General features: G+C 42.6%; 1 protein-coding gene across 2 annotated transcripts in view; it reads left to right on the top strand.

The window, feature by feature from the left end:
* LOC146693218 (amyloid protein-binding protein 2-like) overlaps positions 1–14,063 on the top strand; it is a 36,407-nt gene extending 22,344 nt beyond the window's left edge. The window contains exons 2-13 of one of the 2 annotated variants that reach the window (XM_085479034.1): positions 121–209; positions 1,379–1,530; positions 4,790–4,913; positions 7,093–7,261; positions 7,351–7,440; positions 7,545–7,612; positions 7,692–7,797; positions 7,883–8,007; positions 8,397–8,482; positions 8,853–9,043; positions 9,808–9,973; positions 10,283–14,063. In XM_085479034.1, coding sequence (XP_085335160.1) covers positions 121–209; positions 1,379–1,530; positions 4,790–4,913; positions 7,093–7,261; positions 7,351–7,440; positions 7,545–7,612; positions 7,692–7,797; positions 7,883–8,007; positions 8,397–8,482; positions 8,853–9,043; positions 9,808–9,973; positions 10,283–10,545 — 1,629 coding nt within the window. In that variant the 3' untranslated portion in view covers positions 10,546–14,063. Of the gene's footprint in view, positions 1–120; positions 210–1,378; positions 1,531–4,692; positions 4,914–7,092; positions 7,262–7,350; positions 7,441–7,544; positions 7,613–7,691; positions 7,798–7,882; positions 8,008–8,396; positions 8,483–8,852; positions 9,044–9,807; positions 9,974–10,282 lie in introns of those variants that run through there. The other variant, XM_085479035.1, reaches the window with a different exon arrangement.
* Positions 14,064–15,131: the final 1,068 nt, after the last annotated feature.

Consider the following 15,131-nt stretch of genomic DNA (forward strand, 5'->3'; position numbering starts at 1 on the left):
CAGCTGAGACATTGGTTCCCCTGCACATTAAGAAATTTGACTTGTACCTATAGAGATGACATCTGTTGTATTGTTACTGAATCTCATTTCTCACTGTGTCTCACTGTGCTGTGCTCTCAGCTCTACCAGCAGGGTCGACTCTGCCAGCTGGGGGGAGAGTTCTGTGAGCTGGAGGTGTTTGCTAAAGTGCTGCGGGCTTCAGACAAAAGGTAAGAACATAATGGGGCCAAACTGTGCCCATCACTCTCCTAAAGTAGTTTTCACACTTCCACTGCAGTCCTGAGCAGGTTCAGCAGAGTCTGAGATTAACCATAAACTGCAAGTTGATTACCTTTGAGATCAGTTAACTCCGAGTACGTTCACCTTGAGTTTAGTGTGTGCGAGTAGGGAAAGAAAGCCACCTTCAATGGAGCTTTGATAGCACAATTCACCATGGCAACACGTTAAATGAAAAGCAGAACTTCTATCTTAATCCAGTAAAACGAGGAATATTAATATTCCTAACCTTTGGAGACCCTTTGGCTACTAAACATAGAGGAAGTATACAAGTATATGTCACTGTACACTGGGATGCTAAACTTTAAATTTAGGAGGGTAGAAAAGAGTCATTTTAATGAGCTCTGGCCACTTTGTCATCAGTAAAGATGGTATTTGGAGTTTGGTGAATGCCGGTTTTTTCATCATTCACCAAACTTGCATTTTCATTTGTTCATACTGGAATCCTCTTTTTTTTTTTTTTCCAACAGTGGATGGAACCAGTTTTTACACTGGAACCAAGCATAGGTTTAGTCGGGTGCCCTTAATGATGTTAAACATGTTTTTAGGTAACCAGAGAAATCTGTTTTTAGCTCTTTTGAAACTCTTGTCCACTCTGTTAAATGTAGTGTTAGGCGGGCTGATAGGTGTGAAACACTAATGATGCTGGAACAGAGAGGAAGGAAGCAATGTCCATCAACCAAAACTCTAATATTGTGATTGCTTCCATCATATAATTTCTAACTAGAGAATTTAAGGTCTTGTTTGTAGATCTTTGAAAACACATTTGGCACCTATCATCGTAGACATCGTTTCATGTGAATCTTCTTTAGACTGAGGAATGCTCATATATGGAAATGAGATCCCTTCTGTATGACGAGGACATCAACTGCGTACACTGACCTGTTGTTCATTTCTTGACGGTCCCTTGTGTGATATTCTTACTGCTAGTTAACTGTGCCAGGTGTTCTGTACAGTAGGGATGGTGCCATGCTGTCTACGGCCATGACTGATAAGAATCTGTTTACGCTAAAAGCTGCTTGTGGACTGGATTTTTTTATTTTTTGTGTTTCCTGCAATTTGACTGTTGACCCGATGTCTCCCTTTGACTTCATCACTGCAGACACCTCCTGCACCACTGTTTCCAGGCCCTTATGGACCACGGTGTGAAAGTGGCCTCAGTTCTGGCAAACTCCTTCAGCCGCCGCTGCTCCTACATCGCCGAGTCTGACGCCCACGTCAAAGAGAAGGCCATCCAGTTTGGCTTTGTGCTGGGTAAATGTCAGGGCTGGGCAGTGGAGGCTTCAGATAAGCACTGTGTGGGATAGAAGTGCAGAGCTGTCCTTATGTTAGGTGGTTGATAACGTACAATATAAACAGCATATAATGTGGGCCATATTAGGGCTGTGCGATATGACCAAAATCTCATATCCCGATATAAGACCTCTATCGTCCCGATAACGATATAAATCACAAAAATGTAACATTTTCTGTAAAGTCTGTGAATCTCGGGCAGGTGAAGTGTTTCCAGCTGCGCGTCATGTAGCTGGAGTCGAGTGTTTTAACCGATGCATGAAACGATACATTTTTAGACATAAGTTGTAACGGCGCCGTTTTCTTTGTGAGTATTTATTACACGGCGTGCTGCGGGGAAAAGCCTGTTCTAACGTTTGAGTCTAAGGTTTATTTTTTAGCACCGGACGGCTCTTTTTTACTTTTCATCTGTAAATAATCTGCATCTTTCACGTGATTCAGTTTATTTTGAAAAGTCTCAACAGGATCTTGAGCTTTATTGTGAAAGGTTTATGTGGAACATAAACAATCGAACACGCGATGGTGTTACCGTCGTTGTTGCTAACGACAACACATAAAAACAGGCGCTTGTCCGTCCGTAGTGTGGTGATATTAAATATAAGAGAAAGAGAGAACTTTAAGAAAATAATATAGCCACTACAGTGACCATCAGAACATGAACAAATATTACCGTAAACAGTTTATTTTGTGACACCACGAAACAAACGAGAGGGTAAAATGAAACGATAGACGTTTTTATATAGTCATCAGATACATATCGTTATATTGAACAGCCCTAGGCCATATGTATTATGATAATACGTTATTATAATAATTGTCATGTAGGGCTGAACGATTATGGAAAATAATCTAATTGCGATTTTTTTTGCCCCAATATTGCGATTGCGATGCGATATGCGATTATTTTTTAAGGTATTTGTCTTCTGTATTATTAAACAAAGACAAGCAATACATCATATAGTATGGCCAATACTATATTACATTAATTTTAAACTGTTCTTTCCTGGAAGACAGACCTCTGTTATGATGACATGAGGTGATGCATGAATTGATGACTGACATTTTTATTTAACTTCTTCAATCACAACAGTATATTTGAACATACACAATAGTTTATTTTTAGCTTACAAACATCTGAGCATAAAGTGCTGACAAGGAACCCTGGTGTAAACATTAAAATGAAAGTCAGTACAATGTGCAGATTGCAGAAATATACATAAACAAAATCAGTGGCTTTACCACACTCAGTTTTTCAACATCTGTGAACTACTAGACAGTCATTCAATTAAAAAATAATATTAAATAAATAAAACTAATAAATAAAAAATACACACATCTTACTGATCTCTGCAGTCAGTAACATTACACATAAAGTGCAAACATAATAGCAATTGTATAAACACACACACAAACACGCCTTTAAAGTTTAAAGGCGTGAAATTGGACGGTCTAGTTCTGATTAGCGTCACCGCTGTCTCGGTGGAGTTTAATAAACTCGGCCGTCTGCTTCTTGCTATCTAAAATATAACCAGACACTGGTGTAAATTCTCGACTGTCTCATACTTCTGTTTAATAAGTTTTCTGTTTGACGTTTAGTCAGCTGTGTGAAAACCAAGGAGGAACCCACCCGGGGGATTAATAAAGTTTTATTTTATCTAATCTAATAACTTTAATCTCAGCCAAACCGATTTACTCACGAACAAACAAAACACTGAAAAAAGCCCAACAATAACATTTTTAGGTTGTCTAAGTGACTTATATATCACGTTTAACCCGAGCAGCGAAACTCCGCGGTGATCTGAAAATGATGTGCCGGGAGTTGTGCCGTTCTCGGCCGCATCAGTAACCCTCGAGCTCCCGGCTAGCTGTCGAGCTGGTGGGTAGCAGACGCCTCTGAAAACGTCGAAGCACTTTTGCAAATATGGGATATCTTGATAAACCGAGCAGATATTTGATGTTTACACAACTACTTTCTCGCCTGAAAATATGTTAAAAGTTTATTTTGTGACCCAGAAAGATTAGTATGAGTAATTTTAAAACTTAGTAGCGGCCGCCATTGCTGGAAACTGGAGTTTGGCTGGGCCGCGCTATGAATTCTGGGATATGGTAGTAATTTGGACAGCCGCGCGTCGCTGTGACGTAATCGGTCCACAAATGCGGCCTCAGGAGGATGCAGCCCATGAATTTGGACATGTCCAGAGTATAATCGCAGCCTTTGCGGTTAGAAAATTGCACTTGATCATGTCGCGATATTATCGCAAATGCGATATATCGTTCAGCCCTATTGTCATGTCATTGAGAGAATTTAATATTTGAGCAGAGTTCTAGCTCCCATAGATCTCTGAAACATTAGTCAGTGAATTCCAGATACTCCCCATCTTAACTCATTATGTGTATAAAGCACACCTGTCTGCAGAATCAGTTTCTTTCCAGTTTCTCCACCAAAGAACAAAAGTCTTCCCACATGACATTAACCCAAAACATACCAACAAGGTAACAAAGGAGAGGATAAGAAGAAGCTTGGCATTCCTATATGAAATTTGTGGAGTGAGCCGAAGCCTCAAGTTGCTAAGCAACAGCCAGGTTTTAGAGTTTCTGTAAAGAGCAATGGGCCAAAATCCCTACAAGAAACATCTTACTGCTGTGCTTCCCAACAAGGGTTTCTCCACCAAAATACTAAATATTTATTTCACTTAGAAACTGATTTGCATGTCATTAACTTTTACATAATGTGTGTTTCTGGATTTTGGGTTGATATTCTCTGTGCCTTAAAACTTTAGAGCAGGGGTGTCAAACTCAAATACAGAGTGGGCCAAAATTCAAAATGGAACAAAGTTGCAGGCTAACATTAATATTTATTGAAAAAAAAATCTTCCTCCAGATGTAAGAATGAATCTTTTCTTATGGACTCAAATAGGTTTTGCTGGAAAACTGAATATGGAACAAGCAAAGTATTAGTATTATACAGCTAATATATATATTAGCTGTATAATACCAGTAGGCCAGCTCTAATAATAATTTGGTATGGCTTCGCAGGCCAAATGTAATTAGGCTGCGGGCCAAATTTGGCCCACGGGCCAGAGTTTGACACCTATGCTCTAGAGATTTCTTTCTAAGTGACCAAACTTCCAGTCAAAGTTTGGTTTTCTTAAGACCCTTGTGCTATGACCAGCAGACACCATAGTTGTTAGGCAGATGACTGTCATGTTTCTGTTTGTAGGTGGCTTCTTGTCTGATGCGGGCTGGTATGGAGATGCAGAGAAAGTGTTTCTGTCGTGCCTGCAGCTGTGCACGCTCCACAGTGAGGTCCTCCACTGCTACCGGGCTGTGGAATGCTGTGTCAGGTCAGTGTCAAAGAGCTGCTTTTATTCACCAGGGAACTCTGTGTCCTATAGTTACAATACCATAATTGTTAGATGTGCCAGATATGATAGAATAGAATAGAATAGAATAGCCTTTATTGTCATTGTACAGAGTACAACGAAATTGGAGTGCCACACCCTTGGTGCAAGTTTCAATAATAAATATAAATGTAAAATATAAAAAGTACAAAAAAAACAATCGTAAGTACTCAAACAATAGTATGTACAATATATACAGGATAGCAGCATTAATATAATGACAGTATGAATAGCAGCATAATATAATGACAGTGACGGTATGGAATAGGTTCAATTGTTTTTGTGCTTATTTACTACGGTGATAGCTCTGGGAAAGAAGCTATCCCTGAATCTGTTTGTCCTGGTTTTATGTGACCTGTACCGTCGGCCTGACGGTAATAGTTCAAACAGTTGGTTGCTGGGGTGAGAGTGGTCCTTGATGATATTGCCAGCTCTGCTGAGGTACCGAGAGTTTGCAGTGACCTCCAGGCTGGGCAGAGAGCAGCCAGTGATCTTCTGGGCTGTGTTGATGACCCTCTGCAGTACTTTCCTGTCTGCAGCTGAGCACCCTGCATACCATGTTGTTATGCCGTACGTTAGGATGCTCTCTATGGTGGCTCTGTAAAATGTCACCAGCAGCCTCTCCTCCAGGTTGTTCCTCCTGAGCACTCTCAGAAAGTGGAGACGCTGCTGGGCCTTTTTAACCACCGCTGTAGTATTTGCAGTCCAGGAGAGGTCATCAGATATCTGCACGCCCAGAAACCTCATGGAGTGTACCCTCTCCACACAGCTCCCGTGAATGTAAAGTGGGGCCGGGTCTGCTCTGCCCTTCCTGAAGTCCAAGATAAGTTCTTTAGTTTTCGTGGTGTTCAGTTGGAGGTTGTTAACTGAACACCACTCAGTCAGTCTGTTGACCTCATCTCTGTAGTCCGACTCTGTAGTCCGATGATGTTACACAACATGTGTTTTCTCCCAGAACACTTAGGCGTCTGACAGCACAGCTTGAAATGTTAGTTGTGAATAAAAGCCACTGAGTGATTCATATGAAGAGCTGTTAAACAGTCTGTCTTTACATTTTTTTGATTCTTATCAGATGAAAACGGATAAAACACAGAAACTGTATCTCATCACAGACGGTTAAGCTTTCCTTCTGAGTGGAAGTAGCAGCTATCTGTCATGGAGTAACAACACTGTAACTGTTATAAACTAAAACAGCAACATTGTTAGAAGTACCATGGGCCCATATTTAAGGCCTTGTATATAAATGAATCCTAGCAAATGGTATTAATGAATAAACTGAACACTGTAGAGCTAAGAAAAAGCTGCAAAAATGTTTGATCCAGATGTTTCTGTAGCATATTTGGTCCTGACGGGTGTGTTGACCGGGCACAAACATGTAAGCTGTGGTACAGTTTTATATGAGCTCTGCTGTCTCTGTAGTGTGTAACCGAGTGGGTGTGATGGGTTGTCCGTGATGGAGAGCAGTTTGTTCAGTGACCGCCTGTCCCTTGCTGCCCAATGACGATTCCAGATTAGTTTGTTGATCCTGCTACATGTCTACCAGCATCCCGAGAAACTAGAGACTGTTCATCCGCCTGTTGTACACAGCATCACTGTTGGGTTCTCCAGTTTAGTGTCCAGTCATTTAAGTGAACTATGGAAGTCAGCAACCATCTCTTTGTCCTGGGGACGTTCAGGAAGGGGAGATTTTTGTTGGACCATCCCACAAAACGTCTCACCAGTACCTGTACTCTGACTCCTGCCCACCCAACCACTGCAGTGTCGTTAGAGAGCATCTGCATGTGGCTCGATTCCCTGTTACACTGGAAATCTATAGTGTAGAAAATCAACAGGACTGTCCTGTGTGGTGCCCCAGTAGCACTAACACCACATTAAAGATGGGCTTCACCATCCATACAAACTGAGGAATCCAGGAGACGGTAGCAGTGGTGACAGCCAGCCTGAGCTTCTCTCATACATGCACACACACATGTTGCAAATTGCGGCAAACTGAATCCAGTTATTTTCAGGGAAACCAGTGCAGCAGTTTCCTTCCACAGCTTTTGTTGTTTTTAAATTGACAGTTATGCAGTAATACAGCAGATAAGACTGAGACTGAAGCGTCCCTGTCTTCTCTCTTCAGGCTGCTTCATGTCCGTAATGGAAACTGCAAGTACCACCTTGGGGAGGAGACCTTCAAGCTTGCTCAGTCTTACATGGACAAACTAGCCAAACATGGCCACCAGGCCAACAAGGCAGCGCTGTACGGCGAGCTCTGTGCCTTGCTCTTTGCCAAAAGCCACTATGACGAGGTGTGTAGGTTTGACCACTGAGGTGCTTTACAGTTTTGATACTGAGACAACTGAAAGTCCTTTCTGTCTGCAATGACCTTGTCTCTCAGGCGTACAGGTGGTGTATAGAGGCTATGAAGGAAATTACTCCAGGGCTGCCTGTCAAAGTAGTGGTTGATGTCCTTCGCCAGGCCTCCAAGGTAACACTCACACATGTATTTATCGCTCAGATCAGTCTTTGTCTGAATTTTTACACTAGTCTTCCAGACACATGTGTAAACTGTGGATTGTCTCTTCCCTGCAGGCCTGCGTGGTGAAAAGAGAGTTCAGAAAAGCAGAGCAGCTGATCAAACATGCAGTGTTTCTAGCAAGGTAACCCGCTGGGTGTAATGAAGACTCGACAGGGTACTTTCTAACATCGCAGTTTCTGACTGAAAATATTGTCTTACAGAGAACATTTTGGACACAAGCATCCCAAGTACTCCGACACGCTGCTAGATTATGGATTTTACTTATTAAATGTGGACAACATATGCCAATCGGTTGCTATTTACCAGGTACGTAGAGCGATGTGCTACAGGAGTATGCTCTTGTTTTCAGTGATGTTATTTAATTCAATCTTGTCTGATGTACAAATCCCAGACAGCGCTGGATATCCGACAATCGGTCTTTGGGGGGAAGAACATCCATGTTGCCACAGCCCATGAAGACCTAGCCTACTCCTCATATGTGCACCAGTACAGCTCTGGGAAATTTGACAATGCTCTGTGAGTGCATCTTCTAAACTCGGCTAATTACATTCCTCATGAGCTGCCTTGTAAATGTAGTCCAACACCCAAAGTCAGACTCTGGTATTTGGGTAATGTGTATGCAGCTGCACATATCAAATGTTTAACTGTACACACGGGCAGACGTAAAGATGACTGGAGATGCCTGTTGTTTGTGTAATTAATCATGTGATGCTCCTCGTGTATACAAAGGCTGTGATTCAGCATTGCCTAATGGTGAGACCTTTGATCCACTTTTGGACCGTATGAGCTGCAAAACAACTTTGTTCAATGGAAACACTTGATATTCTTGGAAGTGTTTGTCCCCAATATGTAGAGTTTCCAGCCAAGTCTGAGTTACACGACTGAGTGCTGTGTTTGTCCCTCAGATTCCATGCAGAACGTGCCATAGACATCATAACTCACATTCTGCCTGAGGACCATCTTCTGCTGGCCTCCTCTAAGAGAGTCAAAGGTAAGGCAGGCAAAGTGGAGAGTAGTATTATGCTCGTGTGTGTGACTGGCTGCTTGTAATAAAGTACCTTGAAAGAACAATTTAAAACTGGTTCTTTGCTAAGTTGTCTATTCGTAGGTCAAACTTTTGTGGTTTGACAGATTAAAAAAACATTCAGCAAGTGAGTGAAAAAGCAGCCGATGTCCAAACAAACAGTTTGAAAGAGCTTCAGGACGCCTGGAGAATTATTGATTAAGACCAGTTTACATGAATCCTTTAAAACATAAGAAGTTAGGGATAGCTCAAGACTTTTGCACAGTGCTGTATCTGTTTGAAGCTGTGCATTATGTCTTATAGACTCTATCCGCGTTTGCTTGTTTTTCCCCAACAGCCCTGATTCTGGAAGAAATTGCCATCGACTGTCACAATAAAGAGACAGAAGAGCGCCTCCTGCAGGAGGCTCACGACCTGCACCTCTCCTCGCTGCAGCTGGCCAAGAAGGCTTTCGGAGAGTTCAACGTACAGACAGCCAAACACTATGGCAACCTCGGACGACTCTACCAGTCCATGAGGAAGTTTAAGGTGAGGAGGACATGTGTGGTTTGTAATATTTGACACAATAATTAAAATTAAGGGGCATAAACCATCCCAGCGTGTGCCAGTTGTGCTGCCTTGTGATAAAAATAATCTCAGTGTAAGAAAAGGTCAACGGCAGAGAACAGCTATTCCACATTCACCTCATCTTGATTAAGAGATGAGTGTTTGTGTGAGAGTGAGTCACATTGTGCTTTTACAAGCACAAACCACTGTTTGTGGGAGACTGAATGGTTTTTGCTATTTAAAGCCAGAAATGATGAGATGTGAAATATTGTCATTGCAGTTGGCTGGGATTACACAAATATCAGAGTGGTGCACATTTATAAAGAGTGTGCACCAGTCTTAGATGCTGTCTTTGGCCTATAAAAAGCCAGAGTGGAGGTTAAAAGTAATCCTGCAGAAGTTCTAGTCTGCAGCTGAAATGACTTTGGGCAAGTATCTAATATCCTGCTGTTAATGAGAGACTGACTTGGGACTACACGTTATTCCTTTTAGTCCATTGGAAATGGACTGGAAAACAATTTAAGTGTGAAAGGCCATAACTTGCTTTCAGAGTGTAATGTGACAACTTTACTTTGACCCAGTTACAACACTTACAGGCACTGAACCACTTTTTGTTTTCAGTGGAAACGTAGCTGGATGTTTGATTTATGGGAAAGGCCATGGAAACCAAATAAATATTGCCTTTGAGTTTTGTCTTTGTTTGTGATTCATATCTCTTTGTCTCGCACACGTATTTGTGTAACCAGGAGGCAGAGGAGATGCACATCAAAGCCATCCAGATTAAGGAGCAGCTACTGGGCCACGAAGACTATGAGGTGGCTCTGTCTGTGGGTCACCTGGCCTCCCTCTACAACTATGACATGAACCAGTACGAGGATGCAGAGAGGCTCTATCTGCGCTCCATCGCTATCGGTCAGTAAGAGCAGAACACGTTCACGTCCATGTTTTTTAGTGTCACAGTAAATGAGGCCCAAGGCCTGGGTCCTGATGTTGCTTCGTCACAGAACATGTTGTACTGAGATGCATCATACTCAACCTACTTCTCAGTTAATTGCCAAGTTTTGCTGTTATTGTTATGTAATCATTTATGTAGAGCTGACATTAATCAGTCCAACACCTGACGTTACTTCGCTACAATGGAAGAGGGTAACATTATCAAAAACGGGGCTCGAGTCAGAGAGACTGAATGAAACATGGTCTGTGATGTTTCTGTCTTCACAGGTAAAAAGCTGTTTGGCGAGGGTTACAGTGGGCTGGAGTACGACTACCGAGGCCTGATCAAACTCTACAACTCAGTGGGAAACTACGAGAAGGTGTTTGAATACCACAACGTACTGTCCAACTGGAACCGGCTGAGGGACCGGCAGTTTGCAGTGGCGGATGCCCTGGAGGACGTCAACACTACACCCCAGCAGACCCAGGAGGTGGTACAAGCTTTCCTATTGGCCCAGAGCCTAGGCCCCACCCGCCCCTGTCTCGGCTGATTGGTTGACCGAATGAGAAGGAGAAGAGAGGAGGGAAAAGAGACAAGTGGGTGGGTTTTAGCCTGGTGTGGACATGATTTGAGCCCAAAATGTGATGCTTCAGTTTCACACGGATTAGTAACACAGCAAATTCAAACATCACTGGCAGCTTGGTTGACTTTGTATGCTGCCAGTACACACACACAGACATACACACGTTTTCATGGAATAAAAAAAATAAATAGAGAAGACACTTATCAAACCTCATCAACACACTCTCACCATCAAGATGCAGTCACTGCGTTTCTCCAACAGAAAGAGGACACATGCCCGAGACTGGGGACTCGAAAAGAAACGTCAGACGTCCTATAAGGATGACGCACGACCTCCTCGCCTCTCATCTCACTCGCCTTTTTCTTCCTGGACAGCAGTTTTGCTTTTGTACCGTACCAGTGTAGCTCAGATCTCCGGGAGCGAACCCGTGTTCTCAAGAGCTGCACGACAGCATCTGTGGAATACCTGCACATCCATCAGCATCACTTGGCAGATCACAGCTGGAAATAGTTGGATATTTTTGACACTTGTACAGTTAAAGAAAATACAGATTGTACTCTTGAGTTTTATTTGAAGGCTTTTTGTTGTTGTTTTTTTCTTTGCAATTAACTGAACGCGAACCCTCAAAGTTGCGTGGAGGAGAATGTGATAACACCAGGTGTGGTTTTTACACACAACAGGTTTTCACAGGTCTTTTTTTCCAGCTTAGTACTGACATAGCATCATTAAAATGCCAATAATTTATATGCAAACATATGTTTATGTAGCCCTTTGTTTAAGTTTTCTTACTGAATGAGAAATGGCTCAACACTATGATAACAAGGGACACGGATGGGAGGGCAAAGAGGAAGCTGCTACATGTGCAAAGGCTCCGCAGCCTCGCTTTGTTCATCTTGAGGCTGTATGTGTGAGTGAGTGAGTGGAACACAACTCTCGGTGCCCAAGTGCTCCACCGATGACTACCAGCCTTACACCAGCTTGCAGTTATCTGTCTGTAGACGGACCCATATTTTGAAGTGCTAAATAAACTATTATATCCTTAACGGCGCTACAGTGGGGACCAATATTGTGTGCTTGTGTGCGTGTTTGCATAGCAGCCTGATTATTGTGCATGTGGCCTCTCTGCTTCACACCCTCCTGTCAGAAAATCCCATTAAAGTTCCTGATATGTTTTTCTGTTACTGGCCCATCGTTCAGAGTCTCGCTGTCCAGAATCTCATCTGTTGCTTTATTTAAAAGCTCAGCTTCGGCTGGTTTTCAGTTTTACTCGACATCTTAGCTCTATAACAGGGGTGGGGGAACTCCAGGCCTCAAGGACTGGCGTCCTGCAGGTTTTACATGTGCTTGATCCAACACAGCTGGTTTAAATGGCTAAATTAAAAAGGTTTCCAGAGGCCTGACAATGAACTAATCATTGGATTCAGGTGTGTTGACCCAGGGTCATATCTAAAGCCTGCAGGACACCAGCTCTACAGCTGCCATGTTGGTATTTTAAAGCTAACTTAGGCTCTCTAGTGGACAAAGTATGCAACGGCCATTACATACTTTGTGCCGAAAGGGCTTTAAAGGAACATGTTCTTATTTTTAGACTGTAATATTGTATCTTTTCATTATTCTCAGTTCTAAATAATCCTTATTGACCTTATCCTGAGCCTTGGGGCAGCCACTCAAGTCAGTGTCTATCTGAAAACAGCTCTTTTAGTGCCTCTGTCTCTCTTAAAGCCAGCTCTCTTCTGCCTGTCACACACAAATAGTTTGAACAGCAGGTGTGTAGCCAGAGCTGTGTGCGTGACTTAACCATGTTAATGGGTTTGGCTCACTGACATGAGAAAACAGAACATTTGAACACCTAGTTGGTCCATTTGAAACCTGTTTGGATTTTGTTCTGTATATTTGGAGTAAGCTACAGTGCTGCGACAAAGTATTTGCCTCCTGATTTCTTCATTTCATGCATGTTTGTCACACTGCAGTGATTAAGATCATCAGACAACATTTAAAATGAGATAACATACGTTTTTAATTGATTTGTGATTTTTGGTGAGGGACAAAAGAACCTACCTGGCCCTGTTTGAAAAAGGAAAAAAACAAAAACAGCTTTTCATAAAAAGAACATCACAGTAAGAGCATGTGGAGGGAGTGGGAGTGGAAGTGGGCTGCTTGGATGATTAAGGATCTGGATGGAAAAAGGAATTCTGCTCTCGACGTACAGCTCGAGCGTGCTCGGGTTACGCAGCAGAACAACACAATCCCAAATATACCAGCAAGTCCATGACCTTAACAGGTTGTTCATGGCCAACACCCCACCAGTGCTCCTCCATACTCGACCAGTTTTTAGACTTTAGGCCAGGTAGGTTTGGATAACTTTTTACCCTTAATCCTAATTTTGAGCTTATTCTGGTTATGTCTGTGTAACATTAACAGTTGTATGATGACCTGAAAGTGAGACAAAAATGCAAAAAACAATGTGTATATCAAGAACGGGGCAAGCTCTTGTTCACAGCACTGTTTATGTACCTGTGATCCTGTAAAGCCTTCCACTGCAGATGCTTTCAGTCTAATATTTAGTCCACAGTTTGGGAATCACCAGCTTCTCTGGATGGGATTTTTTCGTTAGTGCAATTCTAACATTACACATGGACCCTTGTTTCACTAAAGCAGTCTGTCAATATAAGAGGTGAAGGAGAAATGAGCACTTAAAGAGACGCTGCGTAACAGTGGCGTGAAGAAAGGCATGGACGCATGCTGTAGCAGATGAAGGATGAGATTTTGCACAGTCGAGGCTGAACACAGGCTGTGGAGATTCTGTGCAACGTTACTGAGAATGTGATGCCATGGATGAATAGTCCGCTGTTAATTTAGTATTTAGTTTGTTTTGAAAAGAACGAATGAAGAAAACGAGCTTTGCCTTGCTGTTGCTTCAGTGCTGTCAATGTCTCCCTCTGTAACAGTGATGTGAGGGGCTGTAGCTGAGGAGGAGGTCCAGCTCTCAGCTAAACACTCAGTGCTTTGGCTTAAATAGACCCCCCACCCCTCCACCTCTGAGTAGATTTCTTATCTACAGACTTTACTTGTAAACAGGTGCATACAAAGAGAAGGATCATGAATATTTCTTTGTCTTAAAAAGTGAATCATGGAGAAACTTTGCATGATTTGACGTGTGTGCTGTGAGGGCTACGTCTGCATCTTCTCCAGAGGATTACAAAACAGGTCTCGGCAGCAGTTTCTAATCCAGCTTCGGCTGAGGTGCAAGTTCCTTTTTCCTGCTTGGCCAAGATGATCTGCTGATGTCTGAAAGGGAATAGTGTAGTTCAAGTGGTGGTGTCGGGGGTGGGGGGCGCAGGACAAAGTTCAAATTGAAGCTGCGATGTCTCCAACAGCCCGCTTCTCTCTTCAGAGTTCAAAGGAGACGTGTGGGATGTGTTCACTGTTGTCCTGTTACTGCTTCACTGTTAGCTTCAAAAACATTAAAACATCGTTGACCATCACAGTTTCCCTCTTTGCTGTCCGTCAGCTGTACACATCTGGACTTCACCATCCCAGCAAACAACAGGACACTTTTACACTGATGAGATGAAATATTCAGTTTATTTGATTTCAGTCCTTCAAGTTTTCTTCCTTTAAATCTGGCTTTAAGTATAGGTGAGTTATAGTGCATAATACAGCGAGTGGAAAGGAACTTCAGACTTTACTTGGAAATTGCCATTTTTGGCAATTGCCACTACATTTCACTGTGAAACTTTTACTCCTTTTATAGACTAGCCTTACAGCTTCCATCACTGACATTTTACACACAAGACAGATTTTAAAGGGTTAGGATTGCTGCTATACAAATCATAATCTTTTTTTTTTTACATATATTTGATCGTGCTGGAATTAAAAGTACACCCTGCAGAGCACATAAAAGAGGCAAACGAGGTAAAGTGTGCATAGTAGCAGGCACAGGCGGACGATCTTCCTGCGAGCATGCAGAGGTGGGATGCCCAGGATTTGTAAAGTGTTCACTCTGCAAAGTGCTTCTATTGCCGGGCATAAATGAGGGTCGTTAGATCAGGTAGCGAGGCAGCAGAGAAAGCCACAAGGTGTCTTTGGATCAAGAAGGCAGATCTGTTGACGACTGCGGCTGTGAGTCTGATTAATCCAGGTGAGAGAGGGTGTCTGATGTTGAGAGGTTTAAAACCTGTGATGACCTCATGTTACATCACTGATGATGCATCCCAGCACACTAGTCTGTCATGCAGACCTCAACCAGGCACCGCTCATCACCCGAACACCACCATCACTACAGCGAAGCACGGTGGGGGCAGGATTACACTGTAGGGATGTTCCCTCTAATTTTTCATGTGTCTGAGCGAACACACAAACTCCCTGAGTGGTCTCTTGGACCACTGTGAGCAACAGCAGACGTGTGCACTGTGGTCACGCCAGCATCCAATCCACCCAGGTTACATGGTTTATTAAAGTAATCAAATTACAGCATTTATGTTAGACGACTTTTAATTAACTGCTTTAGCCCACTTACAATGATTTTTTTTTTTTAAAGAAATCTTGTTCAT

This window comes from Copadichromis virginalis, linkage group LG14 (assembly GCF_057382275.1).
Source record: "Copadichromis virginalis isolate Kocher_CV1m ecotype Utaka linkage group LG14, C_Virginalis_male_GT1.1, whole genome shotgun sequence".
Lineage (NCBI taxonomy): Eukaryota > Metazoa > Chordata > Actinopteri > Cichliformes > Cichlidae > Copadichromis > Copadichromis virginalis.